General features: G+C 49.2%; 1 protein-coding gene across 10 annotated transcripts in view; it reads right to left on the bottom strand.

Moving 5' to 3' along the window:
* Atp2b4 (ATPase plasma membrane Ca2+ transporting 4) overlaps window positions 1-26,347 on the bottom strand; it is a 99,233-nt gene that overhangs the window by 21,954 nt on the left and 50,932 nt on the right. For 7 of the 10 annotated variants that reach the window (XM_039090640.2, XM_039090646.2, XM_039090643.2 and 4 more), the window contains 13 exons: window positions 15,660-15,857; window positions 14,907-15,164; window positions 14,271-14,396; window positions 13,719-13,844; window positions 12,351-12,386; window positions 10,774-10,935; window positions 7,749-7,963; window positions 7,179-7,421; window positions 6,055-6,296; window positions 5,079-5,310; window positions 4,067-4,246; window positions 3,305-3,392; window positions 2,129-2,235 (listed from right to left, as the gene is read on the bottom strand). In XM_039090640.2, the coding sequence (XP_038946568.1) occupies window positions 2,129-2,235; window positions 3,305-3,392; window positions 4,067-4,246; window positions 5,079-5,310; window positions 6,055-6,296; window positions 7,179-7,421; window positions 7,749-7,963; window positions 10,774-10,935; window positions 12,351-12,386; window positions 13,719-13,844; window positions 14,271-14,396; window positions 14,907-15,164; window positions 15,660-15,857 (2,213 nt within the window). Of the gene's footprint in view, window positions 1-2,128; window positions 2,236-3,304; window positions 3,393-4,066; window positions 4,247-5,078; window positions 5,311-6,054; window positions 6,297-7,178; window positions 7,422-7,748; window positions 7,964-10,773; window positions 10,936-12,350; window positions 12,387-13,714; window positions 13,845-14,270; window positions 14,397-14,906; window positions 15,165-15,659; window positions 15,858-26,347 lie in introns of those variants that run through there. The other 3 variants (XM_039090642.2, XM_039090644.2, XM_063272210.1) reach the window with 2 other exon arrangements.

Here is a 26,347-nt window from a genome sequence, read left to right on the forward strand (position 1 = left end):
GCATGAAAACGAAACAAAACGAAACAAACAAGCAACAAATAAAACACATCAGATGGGGGTACAGGACACCTTAAACCCCAGCACCTGAGGGAGAGGTAGGCTGGTCTACTTAGCCAGTTCCAGGCCAATCAGGTACGAAGCATTTGTCATGCAAACCGGTTGACTCTTTGGTTCTAGAATCCCACAGTAGAAGGAAAAAACCAATTTCTAAAAGTTGTTCTCTGACCTCCATACCCATATCTTGTGAAGTACATAGACACACACAAAAACACATACAGACACACAGCAACACACACACACACACACACATACACGTACACATACACACACACACACACACAGAAGTGTAGGAGAAGACACAAACAAAAAGAAAAACAAAAACATAAAACCCCACCCTAAATAAAAACCAATCGACCTGACACTATCAAAGAGACTTGCTATTACTTTAACATGTTAAAGGGGACTACAGAAATTCAACAAACACAGTCATGTTGTTCATTCGTGTTGGGGCAGTAGTCTGTGTAGACAATAAACCCAGTTCCTTCAACACGAAATAGCCAGGACAAAGGTGGAAGGGGAGTGTGCAAAACTGCAGCACAGTGGCCCTGAGAAAGGTCCACTTGCGAGGCTGGCTTCTGGGAACTTGGTTCTCTGAGCACTCCTGGTCAGCACTTAACTGAGACAGGGTGGCTCACTCCACCACGTATGTCCAGCCTTTTGACAACACTGTCATCTACAACATTCACACTCAAAAAAGGAGGCAATGGAGTTACAACAACAACAGAACAAACCCATACTCTCCCCCGCCCCCAATCTCATGGTATTTAGAGTACATCTTACGATTTTGTGTCAGGCCTCACTTATAGCTATCCTTGGCTTCATGCAGCACACAGACTGCAGCTTGGACACACTTGGTAGACTGTACTGAAAAAGTTTGGCTTCTAATCCCCTTTTGGGAGTCTGGAATTCTAGTGTGTGATAGAAAGCTCCCGAAAGGCCAGTGCTGACGCGAGCTTTGCGACCTGAGGGTGGCGGGAGTCCCTGTTGGGAGCATTATACGTGCACACTGCTGACTTGTTGCACGTGGAAGAACGGACTCTCCTTGTGGCAGGGAGAGCACAAGGAGGCTGGGCGTGGACTCCTCTGGAATTCTGTCAGCGCCTTTTTTTCTCTTGTGATCTAACTGTCTCCTCAGCACACGTCTGTAACAGACGGCAGCCATGGTGCTTAGACCAGGCTCCATTGAGTCCTTCTGGTAAATTTGTGACTACAAGGACAGTCTTTGGAACATAGGCTGGAATAAAAAAATCAGTGCTTTCTTAAACATTCAGGCACACGAGGATCCTCAACTCCAGGTCTTCTGGTCCAGGAGCCTCGGGTGGTGACTGAGTGTCTGTATTTCCATAGGGTTTCAGGTACTGCAGACGCACTGGGAGTTTGGATTTATTGTCTTAAGAATTCATTCTATGTGTATGGAGTTTTGCCTGCATAGGTGTATACACACTCTATGTGAGCATGGTGCCTGCCAGAAAAGGGAGTCAGATCGTCTGGGCCTGGAGTCATGGATGCTTGTGAGTTGCTTTGTGGGTGCTGGGAACTGAACCTTCACCCTCTGTTAGAGTGGACAGTACACTTGGACACTGAACTGTCTCTCCAGGCCCACACAGGACACACTTTAAGAGCCAGTGCTGTGGAGTCTGACTCCAGAGACGCCTCAGACAACCATGAGGTGGAGATCCTGATCTCAAACTCAGAGATTTGACTGCCTCTGGCTTCTGAGTGCTAGGATTAAAGGTATATACACCACCACCGAACAGTTGGAATTGTCAGACTTTTTATGAGAAATTCTGTAATAACTATGTTTTATTCACACACACACACACACACACACACACACACACACACACACACACACACACAGCTTCACCACAGTGCTCTTGTTTTCTCATGTAAGCCACTCTGTGATTTCTCAGACAACCACCATCTGGTGTTCACACACACACACTACTGGCCGGGTCGACAGGAGATGGAGGTCGGGGAAGAGCAAGGGTGGGATGATTTGGGATTCGTAGGCATGGGAAGCAGACCCTTGGCTCCTGATGGAGAAGGTGACCCAAGGGGGGCTTACCATAGCAAAACCGACATCTGCTTTCTTTAGAGCCGGTCCATCATTGGTTCCATCACCGGTGACAGCCACCACCTGCCTCTGTTCCCCAATATTGCTGTCAATGATACCTGGGAAGAACAGACATTGAACACACATGTGCCACCTGAGGTCACTGTTTTCTACAAAAGGGACACTTCTCCCCTGCCTCTACTCTGTCTCCTTCCTTTGCCTCCTTGCGGCTGGGTCTAGAGTAACCACCAACAGGCAGTTGATTCACCAAGGTCACTCTGAGCTGAGAAAGGTAGCCTTCGTCCAGTGCCTTACACAGCTGCTAGGTCGCTGGGAAAGCATGAGATAGCGTTGACATCTGGGTTCAAGGGTACCACTTCAGCCTTACCAGCTAGGGACTAACACTCCTATCCTCAGCTCTAGAGAGCTGTGATGGCCCACCCCTTAATCCCAGTACCTGGGAAGTAAAGGCAGGAGGAGCAGGAGTTCAAGGTCATCTTCAGCTATATAGGGAATTTGGGGTCAACCTGGGCTACATGAGAACTGTACCACCTCCTTTCCCCAGCAAACAACAACGAAAGAACTCCCAAACCCTACTAAAACCACAAGCCAAAAGGCTCAACTCTATTTTATCATAAACCTGCCAGGAGCTCAGATGTTTGCCAAACTCAATGTTCTCGGGGACAGAAAAGTAGTTTGGCTGAAGGCTCATTTTATTTTGAGACAAGGTCCTGCATAGTTATGGCTGGCCTCGAACTCACTATGTTGCTGAAGATGACTTTGGACTTTGAGTCCTTCGGCTTCCACCTCTTACCAAAGCCTAACTTTTCAATGGCTGTGATTTTTCTTCAATGGGTACACGCCTTTTCTGTCCTCCCTCCCTCCCTCCCTCCCTCCCTCCCTCCCTCCCTCCCTCCCTCCCTCCCTCCCTCCCTCCCTCCCTCCCTCCTTTCTTTCTTTCTTTCTTTCTTTCTTTCTTTCTTTCTTTCTTTCTTTCTTTCTTTCTTTCTTTCTTTCTTTCTTTCTTTCCGGAGGGCAGTACTGAGAACTGAACTCAGGGACCTGTGCATACTAAGCAAGCATTCTGCCACTGGCTACATCTCCAGCCTGGCCAAGGATGGCTCTTTATCTGGCTTTACCCTGGCCTGCCTTCATCTCTGGCAGGCCATATGTACAGACCAACCTCACCTTTCACCAATGTGTGCTTGTCTGTGGGAGAAGATCGTGCCAGTACCCGAAGCCTGGGCCAGACCTTGTCCAGCTTTTCTTGTTCGACCTGCCGATACCAGAGGCACCTCAATCAGTCAAACTCAGAGCAGCTTATTCTGTGAAACCTTACCCCTCTACACAATCCCAGCTTCCAACAGGACTGGAACTTTATAGCCCCAGAGGGATCTTTATTCCCTGGCCTCCTGGGAGATGAATAGTCAATGTGGCTTCACTGCTGGTTACCACGCAAGGCTTTCTCTTCTTTTCCCTCCCAGTTTCCTATATGGAAGCCAATTCTGTTAGCCTGATCACAGGAGGAGGGTCAGGGTGGACGCCCGGCTCAGGAGGCTACCATGGAGCTGTGCTGGGGGCTCAGGTCTGAGCCTACGTAGATCAGGAAACTTTTGTCTATTCTGTACTCAAGCACGAGCCTGTGCCACCCATAGCCACAGAGTGATGATATGGAGGGGTGAGGTAGGGGGAAGTCAAGCATAAAACATTATTCTTTGAGTTAAAGAAACCAAGAATGAAGTTAGTGGTTCTGTCCCCCGCCGGTAACTGAACAAAGACAAGACGACCCCCCTTCAGCATAGAGTGGCTGTGGTGGGAAGGGATGTTTCATGATGGACTGATTTCCGTTTAGAAGCTGCCTCCTTGTTCCCACAGAGCCCCAGATGCTGCACACCAGAACCAGCCATTCCCTTGGAAGTAGCACCCTCACTGCTCCCTCCGGCGACTCACCTCGCCCTTCTCATTGCGTATGAGTCTGTTGAATTCTTTCCCTTCCAGACACAGGAAGTCATCACCAGGAGTCAAGATGCCACATTTGGTGGCGATGGCCCTGGCTGTGTTGACGTTGTCACCTGTCACCATCCTGACAGTAATGCCAGCCCGTTTGCACTTGTTAATGGCATCTGGTACCTAAGGGGAGCAAAGAAAAAAGAAACATGGTCGTGAGCTTGACCATTTGGGAGGCTGGTGTGCCTCCCTTTCCTTCAGGGTCCCTGGGAAGCTTGGGCAGCGGCTGGAGATGCGGCCACTGTTCTCCTTCCGAGAAGCAGCTCTAACCACTCTCTGCCAATGTGGTCCAGGCTCCAACGCACGAGGTCATTGAAGGGACAGGGCACCCTTGCCCTTACTGTTCTAGCTTTTGAAATTCCCCTGGCACCTGGAATCGTGTTCTGCACACAGGGACTGCTCGGAAAAGAATATGTCAGGCTGGAGAGATGGCTCAGCGGTCAAGAGCAGTGACTGCTCTTGCAGAGGTCCTGAGTTCAATTCCCAGCAATCACATGGTCACTCGTAATCATCTACAAATGTAATCTGATGCCCTCTCCTGGAATGCAGGTGCACACTCATATACATTAAATAGAACAAAAAGGAATATGTCGATTGAAACAAGGTAGCTGAAGAGTCAGTTGTCTTCTGGTTAATTCCGTCCTTAACTATTCTTACTTATCAACTAATAAGTCCCTTAGATAACATAAAGCCCTGGGGAGGCTGCCTTCTACTGCCTTGGCACTGCACAGCTGTTGTGGAAAGGAGATATTGGAGAGTCATCTGCCTCTGTAAGCGACAAGTAGTTAGGCAACGTGTCTGTGGTTACAGCTAGGCCAGAAATTCACCCGCTTCGAGTGGTTACACTGGACTCTGTACCCTAACCAGTACTTGGGGGGAGGGGGCCGAGGGGGGGACAACAAGCACTTCTGCTATCTTGCCCTTTCTCTTCAATCCAGCAGCCGTCAAACCTTACCTCTGGGCGCACAGGGTCCTCAATGCCCACCACTGCAATGCAGACCAGCCCAGTGAAGATCTCATTCTCATTTTCCCACGAGGGCTCTTCACCATCAAAATCTCGGTAAGCTATGCCGATGGTCCGGAGTCCTTCACTGGCCATGGGCTCAATGACGTTGCGTACCATATTGTCTCGGTCCTTAGTTTTGAATGGTACAATTCCTCCTTCCTTGTTCAGGATCCGATCACACCTGGGGAGATGCACAGTCAGAAATCAGTGGCTGCCTTCCCATTCAACCCGTTCCAACAACCACACAATCACAGGCATTATGGCGATTCTGTAATGTTCCTTGGCCACACACATCATAAGCATCTCTCTCCCTCTCCCTTCATGCCCCCCACCCCCGACCCTGCACTTGTAACCCTCCTGCCTTAGCCTCCCTAGTGCTTGGATCATAGGTGGCTACATACTGAAGTTGGCTTGACTATAGTAACCTACAGGCTGCTTAGCGACTTTTAAAGGTACGTAACGTGTATTCAGACTCGAGAATGAGAAAGAAAGGGAGCAGAGAAAGCAGCCCTGTTAGCTTTTGGTATGTGCGAGGAGGCATCTTCTGCTCGCCAATGCCTTCGAGCACAGTGGCATGGGGCACATTCTGACTACCTCCATCAACTCTCTAGGAAGGGGAGACGCAGGCTGAGTCCTGGCTGTGGCACGGTTAGCTGCTCTATCTATGATAAAGTCACGCGGCGTCACTGTCTTTATTTCCTCATCATTGAAATGGACCAGAACGGTACCCACCTTTCTGAGATGTGAGGGTTTATTAAAGGAGCGAGCAAAGTTCTTAAAAGCAATGGCTGTCCTGAGTAAAAGCTCAGATGTCACTACCTGTCTGCAGGGTCACTCATCCTTCACACTGCTTTGGCACGGCCCCTCAGACATTCCTGGGGCGGGGGAGGGGGTCTCGGAGGGGAAGTGGGGGGAAGGGGCTCACTTGCGCAGCATTATCTCGGAGGCGCCCTTGCTGAACACGCGGAAGCCCCCTTCCGGCTTCCTGATGACGGTGCTCATGGACTTGCGCACTGAGTTGAAGGTGTACACCTTGAAGAGCTTCTCCTCGGGCATCTCACTGCGAACTGCTTGGTAGTCCTGCTTCAGGTCTGTGACAAAGCCCAGCAGTCCACACTCTGTCTTGTTGCCTACTTGCCGGGGGAGGCCTCCCTCTTTCTCTGGAGGCTGAGAGAGAAAAGAAAAAATGGAAAAAAAAAAAAACCAAAAAAAAAAAAAACCAAAAAACCCAAAAACCCACACATAGAATTAATGAGTGAGATCTCTGGACAAGAGAGAGAACTTGGGCAGGTCAACTTGGTAGGCATACCAGTGCCCAGAGGGGAGACACCACTTCCCGTTCTTTCAAAGGTGACGTTGGCTCACAGTCATACAGGTCTTGGGACCTTATAGTTTACTCTATGGTAATGAGTGTCCTGGAAGTCATATTCTAAAGCTCTTCTTGTTTCAGGGAAATGAGTAATTAAATCTGGGTATGTGCAAGTCTCCTGCAGGCATGAGGCTCCTTCTTGTGAGCCACCACCATATGTTTACCCTGAATGTGTTCAGTCAGGAGTAAGAAACAGAATGTAGGATAGCAATTCAGATGGGATGAAGATATGGTGGTTGAGTAAACATGGCCCCCACTGGGTCATATATTTGAATACCTTGTCCCTAGTCAGCAGAACTATTTGGGAAGGATTAGGAGGTGGGGCGTTGTTGGAGGCGGTGTGTCAATGGGGGTTGAGAGTCTTTGAGGTTTCAAACATGCTCATGTCCTCCCCAGTGTGCTGTCTGCCTCTTGCTTGCATTTGGAGATGTGAACCCTCGGCAGCTGCTCCAGTGTTAGGCTTGCCTGCCTGCTGCCGTGTTCTCTGCCGTGACAGTCACGAGCTCTAACCCTTGGAAACTTGTAAGCCCTCAATAAACACTTTCTTCTATGAGTTGCTTTGGTCATGGTGTTTTAGCACAGCCGTAGAAAAGTAACTAGGACAGAAGATTTGTCTCTGGCAAAATGAATGTTGCTTCCCGGTCACCCGTCCCAGGCGCCCAGGCAGTGGCAAAGCTTACCAGAATCTTAGAAGTGTAAGCAGAGTTGATACAGATGCTGTTGACTATGAGGTCCAGAACGTTGGGTGGGAGGTCGTCAGGTTTTGGGATCTGGCGGTAGTGAGTGCCCCCAATGTAAGCTTGTACCACGGTCATGCGGTTCATGGTCAGCGTGCCCGTCTTATCAGAGCAGATGGCTGTGGCGTTGCCCATCGTCTCACAGGCGTCCAAGTGCCGGACCAAGTTGTTGTCCTTCATCATTTTCTACAGAAGAAGAGAGAAAGGAGTTGAAAGAAGACCAACAGAGTCCCCCAAACACAGGCTGACGGCTAAGTCCTGGGTAGCATTTTTCACTTGAGTTCCAGTCCTGCTGGATGCTCCGTGATGTTTCTGTGATATATTAAGATTCTGCTCATGTATTTAAACAACCAACTGAAATGGTCATTTCCTAGAGCTAACGGTTTCTGCTCATGGAGGACTCCCTAAAGAGCCTAAAGGGCAGAAGAGCCTGTCCTTTAACGGAAGGGCACGTGGTACCCTCCCTCTTCTGTCTCTCTCCGTAAGGAAGTCAATGTTTTTTTTGAGGCTTACCTTTACAGAGTAGGCCAACGAGATGGTGACAGCCAGTGGCAGCCCCTCTGGCACAGCCACTACCAGTACAGTGACTCCGATGATGAAGAACTTGACAAAATACTGGATGTACACAGGAGTGCACTCAGGAAGCCATGCCCGGCGCTGTATCACGAAATTGTCAACCACGAAGTATAGAATCAGGATGAGGACTGTGAGGATAGACATGATCAGACCTGTCCAGGGCGACAAGGTGCGTGGACAGGGGTTAGGCTGCTATGCTCTTCCTGTAACGTTTAAAGCTATAAGCTTTAGAAAGTTAGAGTAAAATCTTCTCCCCATTCTGTTGCTTGCATACAATGACATTAGAGGGTTTTTTTTGTTGTTTTTGTTTTTTTTTTAAAGATTTATCCATTTATTTTATATAAGTACACTGTAGCTGTCCTCAGACACACCAGAAGAGGGCATCGGATCTCTTTACAGATGGTTGTGAGCCACCATGTGGTTGCTGGGAATTGAACTCAGGACCTCTGGAAGAGTAGTCGGGTGCTCTTAACTGCTGAGCCATCTCTCCAGCCCCATTGTTTTTGTTTTTTGTTTGTTTTTTTTTTCTACAAAACAAAATCTCTAAACGCAGAGTTCCAAAGATAAAGATTCTGTTCTTAACACGTCACCAATCTGACTCATACCCTTGTGTTAGTTGTAAACCTCTGTGGGTTGGGCTGCTAATTTAACTTCTTCATTCATAAATAAGAGGGTTTGCTGGGTTACCGTTGCGTATACCTGTAATTTCAGCACTTGAGAGGCAGAGGCAGGAAGACTATACGTTCAGGCCAGCTTGATCTAGAAGGGAGCCCTTGTGTCAAAAACAAACAAATTATCCCCCTACCTCCCAGACCCCTAAAACCTGACCAAACAATAAAAGGGGAGTAGAGTAAGCTAGGCCGTGGGCTTCCTCTTAAAGAGGATTCTTACTTTTAAATGTCCAGATCCCAAAGCCTGAAGAGATTGGGTTGCACCTCCATTCAGAGAACTGGGCCCAGCCCACTGCTTGCAGAGAACTAAGAAGCAGGCTGCAGAGACTTGAGCACTCTTTATCACGCACACTACATTGAACATTAAATCACTCAATGTGAAACTTCCTGCCGTAATCCTCCAATTTTTTTTTCCTTTGTTTTGAAATTTGTTCAGAGATTGGACCTGATGCTCCTTTTTTTAACTGGGTCATGATCCTGAGGCCCTTTCTTCTTATAAACTGCAATGTCTAAAGGGGTTTGTGTGTCGGCTACATGTGGACCGACTGCCACTGCTTTATTAGTACATCTGTTCTGTTAACAAGGTAGCCTACATTTTATGACTGCATTCCATAGTTTACTGAGCAGCGACTGCGTCTGCCCACTTTGGAGCTTACAACTTTGACTTTCTCTCCTCCAGGTGAAAGTTCCACATCCTGGTTACAGGGGTGTTCCCACAGTGCTAGCATATGTCACCTACATGACTCCTCCTATCACAGCACGGCATAAAGAGGACAATGAATCAAGGGCTTACACAGGGCCTGCCACAGGCCAGCCAGGCCTTCACAGCCAAGCCTCTACAGCCCTAGGAGACAGCTACTATAGAGAAAGCTAGGGGTCAGTGAAGCTTCACTGGCAGGGCAGCCGTCCTGGTTTGCTAAAGACAACAATTTCTGGGAGTTTCAGTGAGAAAACGGAATGTTTCAACCATGTGGGATAGCTTGTCACCTTACATGTTTGAGGGTTAAGGATTGATATGTACAACATTTGGAGAACAGTCATATTGAAGCCACAGTGTGGCCCTGATGCTTCCGGGGCCTCACAGCAAGGGCATGGATGGTGGTGGTAAAATCAATGAAAGAAGATTAGTTTGGGTTTGATTTGATTAAGGCTAGGACTAGTGTAAGGAAGCATAGGGAATCTCTCTCTCTCTCTCTCTCTCTCTCTCTCTCTCTCTCTCTCTCTCTCTCTCTTAGTTGCAAGGCATCTTGCTTATGCCACCCTAGCCTTGCTTGATATTCTTATCTCCAAGGAATACTGAGGCAGGGGTGAGGAGAAGACTTGGGCTCGGAGGATCTATTTGTTCCTGACCTGGGTACGTGTCTCAACAACTGGCCTTTGTATCCACAGCTCGTCCACAGAGGGTCTATACATAGGATTTCAAGGTAGTCAGGATAAGCTAAGTACTGGACTGAAATGAGTTGGCTAGGTCAATACACTCCTTCCAGAACTTTCTGTGATACTCAAAATGCTCTGACTTGGTGCAGTCCAGTAAGACAGCTACTGGACATATGTGGTTACTCAGGAGCAGGCTGTAGACGGTGGCTACTGTTGTGTCCATCTCAGATCCTTGGAGACTCTTAGGCCCTGCCATAGACTTTCTGAAGGTAGTATACATTTCAGCAAGGACATCTGGAGAACTGTACCCAGAGAAGCATGTTTGAGTGGTAAGCAGAAGTGTGAGGTCACAGAATACTCATTGACAGACCATACCTCAAGGGGCACAAAGGAACCACCCTCTGCTACCTCTCCCCGCTGCTCCCCTTGACCAGAGGGTGGTAGGGAGGTGTAGGGGTGGGCGATGGGGAAGCCACTTGTCATTAGGTATAAGACCCTTCTTGTGAGTAGAGCAGAATACATTAACCACTCTTCTTTACTGCAATCTTTACTGTGTATTTATTGCTCCATGCTGGGTCACAAGATTCTACAACCAAGCAGGGAACTGCCTAAAAGCAAACTCTGGGGGTGGGGGGATTCCAGGACAGGTGAAAGTTCTTAAGGCTGCCTTCCTGTTACATGACACCCCCACTCCCCAGTATTTGGATGAAAGAGACCTCAGGGCTATTAACCTTTCTACACTGGAGGAAATCTCTTTCCTTCAAAGCCCACCAGGTGTCCATAGATGCAGCTCCCTAGAGCTCAGGAGCCACCCAAGTGCCAGTCCTGCTTGATGTGGTGGGATGGAGGCTGCAGCAGCCAACACACGGGACAGCACTTCACATCTGCAATGGGAGGCGGGCTTAGCTACTCACCTGCCTTCCCGATCTGCACAGCCAGGCGTGTGAGCTTGCCCTGCAGGACCGACTTCTCCTTCTTGGGTCCCTTGCTTGCTTTCTTCTCCTTTTCCTCACTATCGAGCCCCTCCTGGCTGTTGAGTGGCTGGATTTCCAAGGCCACTCCATCCTGGGTTTTTGCTAGGGTAGACAGGAACAGAGGAAGTGAGCAGTCAAGGACAGAGCAGTGAACAGCAGGCAGGCGGAAGGCAAGATGTCCTTCTGTCCTCTTCCTGTAGTGATCCTAAGGCTCCTGAGTGCTCCTTGCCCTTGCCAGACACAGCACTCCACTAGGGACATGCCTAACAACTGGAGATGAGGCGGAAGATGCTTTTCAGGTCTGGATTTCCTCTTTACAACAACTTCCTGGCGCCCCTCAGAGCCACAGGCACAGGTTTATAGCAACAAGGGGATTAGTCACACCACTGAGGCCATCCATCCCCTTAGTGAGTGTCCTCTCTGGAATCCAGAGCTTAAAGCACTGAATGTTTACTGTAGAAAGCGACCAAAAGGAAGCTCTAGCCAATGTTTCTAGGAGAGAAGGTCCTAGCCTATTCGGTTAAAAAGCCCCTCTTCCCCCAGTCGGGGAAGAAACAGACACCCACCCCAGCCCTCCTAAGTTCAAAGTTATTTTTCAGTTTCTTATATAAGAAGGACAAGTGAATGAAGGTGGTGCAGAGCAAGCCCTGAATTGAGTATTCTGTCGGGGGCAAGAAAAGAAGCTCCTCTAAAGACAGAGTAAGGCAAAGCAGAGACGCACCGGCATGTCAAACCCAGGATTTCCCCTTCAGAAGAAGAATAAAGAGACCTGAAATTCAAGTTCTTTCTCCTGGAGCCCTGGTGCTCCCATAGGGTGACTGTTTCTGAAGAGTACTAAAGAGTGCTACGATGTGTGTACCGGGAAAAAAAAAAACAACTTTGGGAGCTGTCTCGGGACTACTTCCTGCGGCTGCTCCTCATCCCGTACCCCCAATGTCACTGTTTGCTTAGGAGCTGGTCTCTTCTGTCTGATGCACAAACAAGACGGAGATGGGATGCGGACACAGCCACCAAGAGAGACACAAAGCATATCAGGAGGAACAAAACAGACCGTGGCGAGAACAAAGGAAGAAGTGGGCAGAGAGGCGGAGGGAGACAGCTCTTTCCAGAGCCTCTGAGCAGACGAACGGAGAAAGGAATACGGACCAGAAGACACCGATGAGGCGGCTAGCAGAGGAGGGTGCAGGGACTGCCTGGCCAACACCCTCCGCCGTGACTTCCAACCCAGAGCCTGCCGCCGCCGGGGACAGTGAAGCAGAGCTCAGCACTCTGAGAAGAGCGGATCTGTGACCCTCAGCCGAAGAACTCTGGACACTGTTTCCTCAAGCCAACAGCAGAGGGTGCTGCTGTTCCACTTTGAGCCCCACCGCCAGATCTCTGCACCGTCCTCAGGATGAGGCGCTGGGCCGCAGCAGCAGATAACAGATTATGGAGGGGGCAGGGAGACAGATGGCCTGGAGAGGTCTGGTTTGAGCGTGGGCAGGTAGAGATGGAACATGAGTGGGTGGAGAGGTTACCTTTGTTGCGATTTTCAGAGACTCCTTGTTTTTTACCTGTTTGAACAAGAAAGAAAAAAGCGGGGTGGAGACCCAAAGTAACTAGTAAAGAGATGATCCGATATCCGACTCTGTCCTTTCCCCGGCACAGAAGGTTACGGCGGAGGAGGAGGGATGTGGGGCAGGGAGATACTTGTGAAGGAAGCTCACATCTCTGCACATTCATCCTTCCTAGCAATTCAACTGAATCCTTGGGTTGCGAGCATCAGACATGGCCATGTCTGAGCTTCTCTTGCAGGGAGAAGGGAGAGGTCTCCTGGCTTGAGTCGTAGCTCTTAAGAAAATCGGGCTGAGAGTTAAGGAGAGAGAGGCTAGACATATCTGCCCATGGCAAGGCCCTAAAATGCATCCCGAGGTCAATTCAACAAGCCCCGGGGAAGCTTCCTAGGTGTTCAGCCGAAGGCAGCTGTGAAAGTGAATCGTTGGGTTCTGAGAAATTGTTTCTCTTTCTTATGCTTCTCTCTACTCAGTACCTAAGATGATCCTCAGCCAAGGGCTAGAAACCCTTTTCTCCTGAGGAAGAAGGAAGGTTCAGGAAAAGGCCCGGGTCTGGCTTCATATCTGGCCCTCTTTCTCCTGGCTCTCCCTCCTCAGGAAGGAGTGAGTGACTAAGACTAGTGTAAGTACGGGGTGGACATGGCCTCTCTGTTCCCAGTCTTCAGCGGAGAGACCACAGTTTCAGAGGGATCCATGTTTTGCTCTAAGTCACTTCCCTCTTAGCTGTGATGGTTCACTTTATCCCTCAGTCCTTGAGGAAGAGAGGAAGGGAAGAGGAGGACAACATGGTGGGTGTTTGGTTGGAGCACTGGCCAGCTCATTCAGGCTCGGGCTAATTCAACCCCTCACAACCTACCAATGACACAGGGGTTAAGGAGCTGCGATCTGACTTGAGGGATTTCAGCCAGAATTTGGTGGTTTTCATTGGAGCTCCTCAGACACACAAGGTCGACGAGTGAGTGAGTGTGTGTGTGTGTGTGTGTGTGTGTGTGTGTGTGTGTATCTTCACATATGTCTATGTACCATGTGTGTGCCTGGTTTCCACACAGGCCAGAAGAGAGCATAGGATCTCCTGGAACTAGAGTTGTAGATGGTTATTAGCAGCCATGTGGGTGCTGAAAACTGAACCCAGGTCCTTCGCAAGAACAAGTGCTCTTAACTCCTGACCCATCTCTACAGCCCCACAACTGACATCTACATCTTGGCAAGGAGTCTGGACGTCTGTTGCTTCAGCCCAGCAGGCTTTCCGAACAGTTTTCCCATCTGAATCCACTCTCCGACCTTTGGGTCAATCACAGAGTTGAGGGAGAATCTCATTCAGCAGGCCCTTACCTTTCTTCTTTTTCTCATCGTCTTCTTCCTCATTAGCCCCTAAGAGGGTGAAGATGATTCCAGTCTGGGAATTGATTCCCACAGCAGTCACCACCATCCGTCCAGAGCCTTCCATCACATGAGTCCCTGCAAAAGGGGAGGGAGAAGGCGGGGAGGGATGAGTGCTGTTTGATATTCTTAGCTGTGATTTGGTATGAAATACAAATTTGAGAGCATGGTGCTCCCTTTCATCTGTGGATTATAATTTATTTAGTAGGCAGTGAGCAGAAGCTAGGAGATGATCTCATTTAAAACAGGCCAAGGAGACAGAGGTTAAGGTTGTGTATTAACTTTATGCCATCTTCCCAAACGACAGAGCTCCTGCAATACCTGATGGAAAATGTCTCTCATCTTACTGGCATGTCTGAATCAGGTCTACCCACATGTTTCTACGCCATATCAACCCAGAAGAAGAAGAAGAAGGGATGGAGCCAATAGAGGGAAGAAGGCCCAGAACCCATGGCCCTACTATCTGGGGGCTGTGTTGACAACCTGGGCAACCAGATACTGTACCTGAGAGCAACATGGGGTCTTTGTCCAGAGTCTTCTTGACATGATCTGATTCTCCTGTCAAAGAGCTCTCGTCAATCTTCAGATCATTTCCCTGGATTAGGATTCCGTCGGCAGGCAGCAGGTCACCTAGTGTATAAGGGGAAGGAGGACAATGAGGGAGAGTGGGTGAGACCTGGTAGGGGATAGCCATGTGAACCTCCATCCAGCTCCTCCATGCCACCTTAGGAATGCTCTCCTCGTGGTCCCATGAGAGTGTAAAGAGCCTCTGTGTAAAAGGGTAAGGAGAATGTAATTCCAGAGCTGGCTTGGGACTCAGCGGCAGAGGGCTTACCTATAATACTGCAAATGGCCCTGGGTTTGATACTTAGTGCCACACATACCTCAAAGCAACACCTTCCTGTGGCCTAAATAGTCTATACTTTTACTCCTAAGCCTTACATGGTAAACGTCTGACAATCCCTTGGAAAGAGTTTTGGCTTTGGCTTTCTTCAGAATTCCTTCCCACGGGTTAGCAGAGGCTTTCAGAGACTCCTATCTCCTCATGTCAATGGACTTACTCTTTAGATGTGTGTGTGTGGGGTGGGGGGGGTGAGTGTTGTGGGGAGGTTGTAGGTCAGGGAAACATGGTGCTCTCACCGTATTTGACCTGGGCAATATCTCCCACCACAATCTCAGCCACTGGGAGTTGTATAAGCTGACCATTCCGGATAATGGAGAATTTTTGCTCAAGCTCAATGCGACTCTGCAGCCCCCGGAACTGCTTCTCTTTGCTCCAGTCGTTGAAGGCTGTCACGAATACCACAATGATCACCGAGGCAAGAATGGCTGCCCCTTCAATCCAGCCAGTTTCTCCTTCCTCATCTTCTTCTGGGTTACTTACAATGTGGCCACAGACTATCCAAAGAGGGGAGAAAGAGTCATTGAAATGAGGGTGGTGTTTATACATCCTCCACAAGGTGGACAGTCATGACAAGAGAAAAACAGAAAATTAAACTCTGAGGTGAAGATTTCCGAGGAAATCGGAAGAGAGCAGGATGGAGTTATCTCTTATCATCACTAGGTCTAATTTGTGTTAGCCACTAAACGGCACAAAGTATGCCGATCCAAGTCACAGGACATGCAGCCGGGCTCACTGCTATTTCCCATAATGCCAAGCACTATGGTTGGGACACACTGAGGAGCAAAGGTAAGGACACAGGATGGCTGGTGTTCTGAGTAAGGATGTGGAGGAGGAAGGGAACGGTTAGGGGAATGGCTTGCTTACTAGTTCTCCTTTGTAGAGCCTGCTAGGAACATTCTGTACTACAGCCTGAAAACCACTGGTACTGAATGTGGTTGGTGTTGTGGCAAGGGCTCAGGTGAGCCACACACGGCAGCGCAGACACTCACTTTCATTTTCCCCGCCAGGAGGCCGGTAGAAGGACAGGACCAGGGATATGATGGCTGCGATCTCCAGGATGATGAGTGTGACATCCTGCAGGGCTTCCCACACTAATTCTAAGAACGTCTTGGGCTTTTTCGGAGGTATCATGTTCTTCCCAAAAACAAGTCTACGCTTCTCCAAATCTGCAGGGTTCCCAGACAGACCTGAGAAGGAGAAGGAGAGAGAGGGAGAGAGAGAGTAAGGCACAGGGTGGAGTGATATCAGAAGTCAAGTTAAAGGCCTATTAATTTAGTTATTTAGTTATGTGCATATGTGCCCCTCTGTGAAAGTATATACCCCGTATATACTGGCACCTGTAGGGGCCAGAAGAAGGCGTCGGGTCTCCTGGAACGGGAGTCACAGGTGCTTGTGAGCTGCCTGATGTGGGTGCTGCTACCCCCACGGTGCAGGTTTTCCTAAGTATCTGACCAGCAAGACTGCCATGGTTGAAACCAAGAGGTAAAAGCCAGAATCTAGCATAAGGAAGGAATTCTTCGTCAGCAAAGGCAGATGGATCTTGACTGTAAACAACTACAACCCCCCAGAGCTGCCCACCCTGGACCCTGCACTGAGGTTTTCTGGTGTTTAGAAAGGGGGAGTCTAAATCTCGGGAGGCAGAGGCACAAGGCAGGGAGGTTAGATGGGCTGACTCGGAGTACCGTACAATGGAGGAAAATGGTTAAATGGCTCACTGTATTCCAGAGGGCCCTTCTGAGGGGCATCTTAGGGCCCCTTTGACAGACATCAGTGTGCCAGATTGTTGTCTGACTTACAAACCAGTGTATGGGTTAGTAAAAGACATTAAAAAAAATAAAAAAGACCCCATGTCCAGTTCTGAGACCTGGGGTTAGAATGCAGAGAGCATGTGGTCTACCACCCTAGTTTGTTCAGGACTCCAGGACTATGGGGACTTTAAAAGTTTATAAGTGAATAGGCTGACAAGCTGGCCTCTGGAGGGGCCCCTAGTGACCAGGCTAAGTAAATGTCATCTGTTTCTCGGGAGCTATGCTGCACACCAAGGCCTTAACTCTAAGAACAGAAGCACAAGAATGTTCTTGGGATGCACAGGGCTCTTTCCTCAGAGAAGCGTGCAAATTCTGGCAATGACCTGAACATAGGTGCTTGGGCCAGAAAGAACTAGCTACCAACTTCTAGGAGCTTAAGGTCACTGAAGTAGAACTCCCCAAGGCAAGGTAGCCTTAGGTGTATCATCCCCACCTTTCTACTCGACCTCCAGCAAGTTGTATCATTAAGCACTAAGCACTAAGTACTTGGTATGAACTAGACAAAGTATTACAGCTCAGGTTGAAAATGAACCAAGCAAGGCCACGAAGTTTCCAGATGCTACACAGTTAATGGACAACCAGCCTTTTCCCCACTAAAACAGAACAAGTAACTCCTAAAACCTCTCTCTCTCTCCCGGCCTGGAGGGTGGGGAGACGGAATTATACTCAGTGGCTTCCTTAGAATTTTGGCCTCTCTTCTGGACCCTACAGGGGTTAAGAGGCAATGGGGAAGCCTGCCTAGCTGGTAACCCAAGTAGGCATTCATTAAGTTGTATTTGCAATAAATTGGTGTTTTTTGTTTGTTTGTTTGTTTGTTTGTTTGTCTTTGGCCCTGGATGCTGTTGGCTGCCTGTTTGATGGGTTACACCACAGACAGGGTGAGGTAATCTTTGTCTTGAAAACAGGTCGACAGCCAAGGAAGCTCAGAGTCAGGGGCAGGGGATTCTCTACTCCCTGAGATTCACACAAAGCAAGGAAATGTGTGTGCCTGGAAGGAGCAAGGACAGAGTGGAGGCCAGGATGTCAGAGACTCCACGCTCGCTCAACACGGAGACCTCCCGACCCCAAGGAAAGGAATAGGCTCAGTGTGAGGGTGAACATTCTTTTTTCCACTGAACAAGTTGGAAAAAGATGCATGAAAATGGGCAAGGTCACAGGGAATATGGCCTGTGGGGTGGGAGGTGGCTTCCACTCCTCCTGGGGACTCACAAAATCAGCAGCAGCAGGAGTGTAGAGTCTTCTGGCTCTGAGAGGGAGGAGCCTGAAGTCGGCAGGATGGTGTGATTTAGTATCATTTTGTGAAGTGAGGGACTGGAGGCCATTTTCACTCTTTAGGAGGCAAGGGGCAGGGGAACTGTTTGGGGACATGGTGGCTGAGACTGTAATCCAGGGCCCTATAACCCAGCATTTAAGTCCCTCACTCCACCTCAGCAGCTAGTTGGGCTCCATGGGGAAGCAAGGCTGGCTCCAAAGCACTGAATGACGAGTTGAGCTTCTTTTAGGACAGTCCCCAGGCTCCTCTGCCTGCCCTGCCCTGGGAAGAAAGGCAGGGGAGGGCCTGGAAGGGGCATGTTTTAGGCAGGGCATCTGGATGCCCAGCCATGCAGCGGCAGGGTGGCCAGGAGGCAGGACTCACTGGTTCTTTGCCCTAGAGAACCGAAAAGGGCAGGGCTGTGACAGCTTGGGATTGCAGCTCTGAGTGGACCGAACGGTTTGAGGAGAACTGAAGTTTGGGTATTTTGTAGGATCCACAGAACACTGAGAGAAAACACCCTTCCCTCCTTTATGGTGAGGGCTGGAGAGGACGTCAGACAGTAAAGACCAGAGCCTGGTGTGCTGACTCAGGCCTGTTTTCTCTTAAGAAACTAAAGCAGGAGGATGGCCGGAAAGTACAACGTCAGCCTGGACTACATAATGAGCTCCAGGTTAGCCTGAGCTATAGAATTCCATCTCTAAAAACCTAAAATCCAAAATATCAATTTAAGGGACACCCTGGTAGCCTAACACTCTCCCCAAGGCGAGCCTACCTGAGTAACCTATCAGGGTGCAGGGCAGGGTGACCTCAGACTCTCGGTTAATAATCAAACGATCACTGGTGCCTCCTCCCCACCCCTCTCTCTTTCTCCACAAAGATCTTTTTAACGATGTAAGGCAGTACATGCTACTCACCTATTTAAAGCCCTATGTGGCTTTTATTTGAAGTGAAACTGGGCACCGAGACCTTTGATGGCTTCAAAGGCTACTTAGGAACCTCCTGCATTCATCCCTTCCCATTTCCCAGTCTTCAGAGAGTTCTGTCTCAACATCCCTTCCTTTACTCTCAGAACATACCCCCTACCCCCCACCCCCTACCCTCTACCTCCCATCCCCTACCCCCTACCCTCTACCTCCTACCCCCTACCCCATACCCTCTACCCTCTACCCCCTACCCTCTACCCCTACCCCCTACCCCATACCCCTTACCCTATACCCTCTACCCTCTAACTCCTACCCCCTACCCCCTACCTCTTACCCCCTACTCCCTACCCCCTACCCCTACTTCAGCTTCTGCACCTGTTGCTGCTGCTGCTGCTGCTGCTGCTGCTGCTGCTGTTGCTGTGTCACCCCCTTCCCCAGCACAGCCTCTTCCGGGGCTGGCCTTCCCATCCTTCGAGTCTCTGTCCCCATCTCAGCAAGGCTAAGGCTGTCCTCAGCCGTGGTGCTCACCACTCTCCACCATGTTCTACAGCTCCCCTCTCAGGTCTTCTCCTTCGTTCCCACTGGGGTCTTACTCATCCGTTGCTTGCCCCACCGTCTTCCAGAGCAGGTGCTTGTCTTTGTTCTTAAGGCCTATAGCAGCCAGCCCAAGGCACATACTCAAGGCTGCTGAATGAACCCAGTGGATGAGTAATGGACAAAGTCCATTACTAAGGTTTGGGTGACTGCTGTGTGGCAGCGGGCACACTGTGCTTCTCCTTCAGACATCCGCAGCCACTGGAGGACGTTACTATCAACCCAACTTGGTGCACGAGACAGCTAAGTCCTAACGAGCTGATGGGCTCCTGGCCACCCACAGGAGGCAGCTGGATGCCACCAACCTCTACTCTAAGCCTCCTGGGACATGAGAACAGCAGGCTTCAACGGAGGCTCTATTCTAGTGTGGCCAACGCACCCTGGATTGCTGGGACTTCCAGGCAGATGGCCATGTTGTTTCTTATGCTAGAGGGTTTAACCCAGTCACCTCTGTATCTCTGAGCAGACCAGGGCTGCCTCTATGGGCTACCACTGGAGAGGTTGTTTCCTGCCCTTTTCCTGTCCTCAGAGATGGTGCTTCAGGCTCACCAGAGTCCATTCCATTCTACGAAGCCTGTGCTCCTCACTAAGCCAAGGCTCCCATGACCTTTCTGGACTCAAGCAAATGAAACAAAATACATTCTAGGTAATATAAAAGGTAGGACTTGCTGTCACCTAGATGTTCCCTTAAAGGTACACGCTTGCTCCCTCTTGCCCTTTTCTTTCACACACACACACACACACACACACACACACACACACACACACACACACACACACAAACACACATAGAGCATGTGTAGAAGTTTGTTCTCTCCTTTCACTAGGTACGTCTGGGGGATCAAACTCAGATCATCAGATTTGGCATCAGGCACCCTTCCTTACTGGGCTGTTTCGCCTCCCTGACACCCCTTAGCCATTTGTCACTCATCTATCTGCCCCACCTTCAGTCATACAGACTGAACGAAAGCTTCCTTAAGAAGCCAAGAGGCTGCCCAGGTTCCCAGAGAGCTCCGCAGGAGGGCAGGGCGGGCCCTGGGTGTTAGCCAGAGGAGCCTTGGGAATCCTCTCTGACATGTGGTGTTGCACAGGAAAGCCATGTGGGGCTGGGAGCCCTGCCAATTCCCAATTTTGGGCTTTCCACTTCATTCTTTCCACCCCAGAGAGGCTTCCCAGCCTTGATCTCAGCAGCTTTAATTTCACACAAATACTTGTCCAGCCCAGAAAAATGTTTTGGGCCCCGATCTCCTCAGTGGCTTCTCAAATACTTACACAGCCTCCTGGAGAGGGAAGGAGGACTTGGCAAGAAGGCTATTCAGAAAACACAGTAAAAGGGGTTTCCCGAGATATTCATGGGGAAACTTTGTCCTGAGACAAATTTTCATAGAGAACATGAGAGATACAGCCCCACCCAAACTGAGAGCGCTTCTAGCCTTTTGAACCAGGCTGAGCACATTAGTTGGGAGAGGCAAAGAGAAGCCTGTGAAGTCACTGCCCGCACCCATGCTGGGAGTTGCAGGGTGCCTGCTCAGGTTGGGCAGGTCAGCGTCAGGGAGTAGTGTGCTTTGGGTATCTGCTATAAGCCCGTGCAGGACCCAGGCTGGGAGGCGTGCAGCCCAGCCCACAGTGGTGTGGCTCCGGCAGGAGAGGACCTGGTTAGCCTCCTATTCACGTCAAAGACGGTGTGGGTAGAGGCACAGTTTATCAGAGTCGGCTCAGCCCCAGAAAGGGTGGATCTAGGTCATGAGGGACTTCCCAACTGTCTGGATTGTGATATCTTGCCAGAGGAGGTGGATGAAAAGCCTCTCCCACACAGACAGGGCAAGGGAGATGTTTCTTGAGGTTGACTAAAGGCAGTCATTTCTTTTCCGTGCATGAGAATAGACGCTGGGGAACATTTCAAGATCTGGGTATGCAGCTCCATGGAGAGAGCTCGCCTGGCTTACAGATGACCTAGCTTAAGATCAGAGGTTCTGTGGATGGGGCCAGCCCTTGCTCCTGGCCAAATGCTGCGCTTTCAAACAGTATGGAAGACCCTTCAACACCTCCTGTTCAACACAGTCACAACCAGGAGATGTGCTGTCCTGGATTCCTAGCCTTGAGATGGAGGGACAGATGCAAGGTCAGAGTAGGAGGACTCTGGACTAGACAGCAATGTTCCCTGTAGAGTGGCAGCATCTCCAGGGCCCGTCTTCACCACCCCTCCCCGCAGCCGACTCCATTCCAGCTCTAACACAGGGAAGAGAAAGATTCCCCGGAGCCTGTGCCCTCTCTATCCCTCTGCGTTGCCACCTTCCTGCACCGAACGCTCGTGCTCCTCTGTAACCAGTGTCATAGTCCCAGAGCTCACACCTCTGAGCTAAATAAAAATAGTGAAGAACCCCGCTCCTAAGGGTGTATGCGACTGGCTGCCTCCACCAGCGAGGGAACACCAATTCTCTTTTTCTCCTGCTGAAAGCTCAAGGTGACACAACAGGTTAAAAGCCAACGGAGGAGGAGCTGGGGGCATAGCTCAGTTGGTAGGGCACTTGGCTGATGTGTGCAAAGCTCTGGGTTCAATCCCCGGCACCATATAAAACACGACAAGGCAGTACAATACTGTAATCCCAGCACTCTGGAGGTGCAGACATGAGGATCGGGAGTTCAAAGCCATCCTTAGCTACTTAGCACGTTTGAAGCCAGCCTAGCCTGTGTGAGACCCTGTCTCAACGGGAGAAAAGGAAGAGGCTGGAGAGATGGCTCAGTGGTTAAGAACGCTCGTTGCTCTTGCAGAGGACCCGGGTCAGTTCCCAGCACAGTGCAAGGTGGCTCACAGCTATTTCTAACTTTAGTTCCGGGGGGGTCTGATGGCCTCTTCTGACATCCTCTGGCTGGTACCGGTCACGGACACAGTGCATACACATGTTCTGGGGAAACCTCATACACATAGAATAAACTATAACTATCTAACTAACTAGAAAAAGAAGTCAAAGCGAGAGTCAGGAATGGAACGTGCCTACCATTCTAGCATTTGAGGGGTTGAGGCAGGAGGATCACTGTGAATAGAAGACCAACAAACAAACGAATAAACAAACAAATGCTGCACTCACCCCAAACTAGACGCTGGAGTGTAGCTCGGAGGTAGGAGGAGTAGAAGGCCACTATCAAACACTAACTAGACAGAAAAAGGCCAAGCAAGCTCAGGAACACAGTGATTCTTGGAAACACCGAGGCACCCAGCATAAAGGTTCCATGCCAGGGGTGGGGGTAGGCTGCGGCGGGGGGGGGGGCACTGTCAGGCCCAGAAGTTCTTGGTATCTCTAACCCCTGCCTAGTACGTTATGTCAGCAAACAGATGCTCAGCTCTGAGCGAGGAGCTGCTGCGTGGTTAAAGGTAGGCAGAATTGGATTGGGCCTGGATAGTTCTGGCCTAATTCATGAAGCTTAAACCATACAGGGAAAGTCCAGGGCTCTTAGAGGCCTTTGCTGTTGGGACAGGAGAGGGCATTTTTACCACGTTCACCCTCCTGTTTTCCCAATTCCTCCCATCCTCTACCTCCAAATGTTAGCAGGCACCCTTCTCACTCCTCCACCCAGCATTAAGAGTTTCTCTAATGAGGCCATTGGTCTGGCCCACACTGATCAAACCCAGGCCAGCCAGCTTTTCTAACCGTTTGAATCAGGCTATGCCTATATGTCCCTTTCCCTCCTTCCAAGATATTCCTCCAGTGTGAGACTTTAAATGAGCATTAGCAGATTTACTGGACGGGTGGTGGCTCACTGGACCACAGAAGGCTAGTCTCTGCAGCTAGGCCCAGAGAAGTTGCTAAGAAGGAACTTGGCAGCCCCAGGAGAGGTGGGGCAAGAATCCGAGAAGGCTAGGGGCAGAGGCCAGGATGAAAAGTTGCGCCTTTCAGATTCATGAGCTCTGCCAAACTGATATTCCAGAGTGGATTATGAATATCAGAGAAGAAAGAAAGACAAAGTAGACAGGTGCCTGTCTTTTCATCACACCTAGTCCGTCTGTATTCACTCACCCAGCACTGCACTTCCCTATACTAACCCTGGAACGGTGTTCTCTCTCTCTCTCTCTCTCTCTCTCTCTCTCTCTCTCTCTGTGTGTGTGTGTGTGTGTGTGTGTGTGTGTGTGTGTAGGTGGGGGGTCATGCTTCTACCTGTTGGAGAGCAGGGGAGAAAGTCCTAGAAATTTCTATTTTACCTCATCCATTTCTAGGTCTAGGCCTGTGTATCTTATTATAACGTTTTAGTGTTTGAAGGACTAACAGCAATTCTGATGTGCCACAGGTGAACATTTACTGGGTGTGTATCAATCTTTGTCCAGACTGATGACGCTATTAGAAGCTTCAGGTCTGAGGTTAGTGACAAGCGCTTGTGTAGTAATGGCCGACCTCTGGTTTGATTCCCAGCACTTTTCCAGGGATGGTGGTAGAAGGGGGATTTCGACTTATTTTAGTCTGCCCTGTGGAGGAAAAGCCCAATCCCAATAAGTTCCAGACAATGGGAAAATGGCCAGTTTTGGGTAGCACATGGAGACAGGAACACAGGAAAACCCCAGAGGTCTTAAGGTGACAGGAGCTGTCAATCTAAATCTTGTAATTAATGACCTCTAAATTATAATTTGGTCTGCCTTCAAACAAATTCTCCTCCCTCTGGCTAGTCCCTGAAAGAATCTTATCTCCCTAATCCTAACAGCTACTCAGTAGTTAGGGAAGGCTAAGATGCTCGCCTTGTAAACTAGGAGCGCTCCGGAAGGGGTGCAGTCAGCACACAGCATGGCGAAGCTGGAGTAGCCCTGGCAAGTCTTAGATAACGCAGAGGGGCAGCCTCTCGCTCAACTCCTAAGCCCCTTTCTTATCCATCAGTCCTTCATCTTAGTTTCTGCGCTCTATGCTCCTCAAGATGCTTCTCTCCCCAACACAGCACAGTGGCAAAATTTTACAATTATTTTTCATTTGTGTATAACTTCTATTGGCCCGTAAGCTCTGTGGGAGGAGGGACGGTGCCTACTTTCATGGTCACCAATGTGAGGTCATCTACAGAGTAGGTACTAGTAGTGGGTACAGTGGAAGGCTTATCGATTGACCTTCATTGCTGTGCTGTCATCCTGTGTGGAGAGGGACCGTGTGGAAGCTGGAGATATAACATGAGATGGGAGATCCAACCAACATTTATCTACATCCACATACAGCAGAGATCGTCTTTAGCCATTTGAAAGAAGCCTTGTGCGAGCGATTTACAGTTTATTTAAAGCTCCCTTTTCTGACCTCTCTTCTCTGTGCCCAGAGGTTCCTCCTACTTGCCAATCTACCTGCTCCCCAGAAAACAATGTTTCCCCTAACTGGGGTACGGTGACAGAGAGGGCATATGGAAGGCTGAGAACATGCCTCCCTTTGTCCCTGAGGCAAGGGGAACCCCACTCAGTCAGACTCAACACATGTTCCCTTCTCCTTTTCTGTCAAGCGGAAGCGGACAAGAAAAGTTGGGATGGGAGAAGGAAGGGCTTATGAGGCCCAACTCTCCCTGAGGGTCTATGGGCAGTTAATGATTGTGAGAGTGGGATGGGAGAGGCCAGAGACCTTTTCCCTCTAGGGCAGGTACCCACTGGTAGGGTACCTATGCTCCGTAAATGATCTGTCACCCATGTTTATGTAACAACTCTAGTGAAGTCCAATGGGTCTTTAGGAGACCAGGAGGAAGAAGAAGAAGAAGACATGAGAAGTGAGAATAGAAGGGGGATGAGTTGGGAAGACGAAGTGATCGGGGTAGGGAGGTGGGGACCAGAGAAGGTGATGGCAGATGTGATAAAAATGCATTATGCATGTGTATGAAAATGTTGTAGCCCACTATTAGATATAGTTGATGATATGATATTATAAACTTTTTTTTAAAAGAAAGGAACTGGAACTGGGAGAGAAGCAAGAAAATGAGAAGGGTTCCATCGGTGCTAAATGACAAGCTGGCTTTGACAAAGCGTCCTTTAAGCTCCCAGCCCTGTGTCTTCACAGTTGTTTATATAAAACCACAAAGACTGAGAACTTGGGGCTGGAGTGATGGCTAGCACTGGCTCCTTTCTAAGCGACCCGGGTTTGGTTCCCAGCACCCACATGATGACTTACAACCATCTGTACCTCCAGCTCCAGGGGACCTGATGCTCTATTTGAATTCCACAGGCAACAAGAAGCTTGCACATGGAACATATACAAATGCACTGACACACATAACATCAAACAAACAAACAAACAAATGTAGACTGGTGCCTGAGGCTTATTCTACATCTTTCCTGGCCTTTCTTATTTCTCTAAATGTCCCTCCTCTTTTCTGGTCACTCTCTAAACCTTGTGGCCAGTCACAGTCAAATGCTGAAGTAACCCAGATCCCCACTCCCAGGTCCTCTTTATTCTGACCTACTCTAGCCTGAGGGGCAACCTCACTCCAACACTAATGCAGTGCAGGAACAGTATTAGCATGAGCATTGGGCCCAATGCCATGTTTTACCAGACGTTAAAATGCAAAACCAGGGCTGGAAAAATAGCTCAGCAGTTAAAAGCACGTCCTGCTCTTGCAGAAGATCTTGGTTCGGTTCCCAGCACCCACATGTCAACTCGCCATTGCACGGAACTCTAGTTCCAGGGGATCCATGACACCAACTTCTGGCAACTTAAGGCACCAGCATTCATGATGCACATGAACTTACTCAAATTTATTTGTGTGTATTCACATACACACAAATAAAACATCTTTTAAAAATGCAAAACCCATTTTTAAGTCCTCTGTAATTCTGTACAAAAGAGGCAACAGAATATTGATAGACTGTAGGTCAAAATATAGAAACTGCTCCATTATTTTCTACCCGTTACAAAGACCTCGGGTGGGTCATTAAAACCCTTCAGCCTAGACAGAAAATTCTGAAATTAAGTGCTAGTCAAACAACAAAGTTAATGAAAGGTAAGAAAACTTAATTTAAAAGTAAGTCATATCTGCCTCTAGAATTGTGTAAACAGAGGCTAACAAAACCATGTTAGTGTTAAAAAATCTCATGGTCCTTCAAGGCTCCATTTTAGCTATAATTTACAGAGTTCTATCTACACTAAGCATGT

This window comes from Rattus norvegicus, chromosome 13 (assembly GCF_036323735.1).
Source record: "Rattus norvegicus strain BN/NHsdMcwi chromosome 13, GRCr8, whole genome shotgun sequence".
NCBI lineage: Eukaryota > Metazoa > Chordata > Mammalia > Rodentia > Muridae > Rattus > Rattus norvegicus.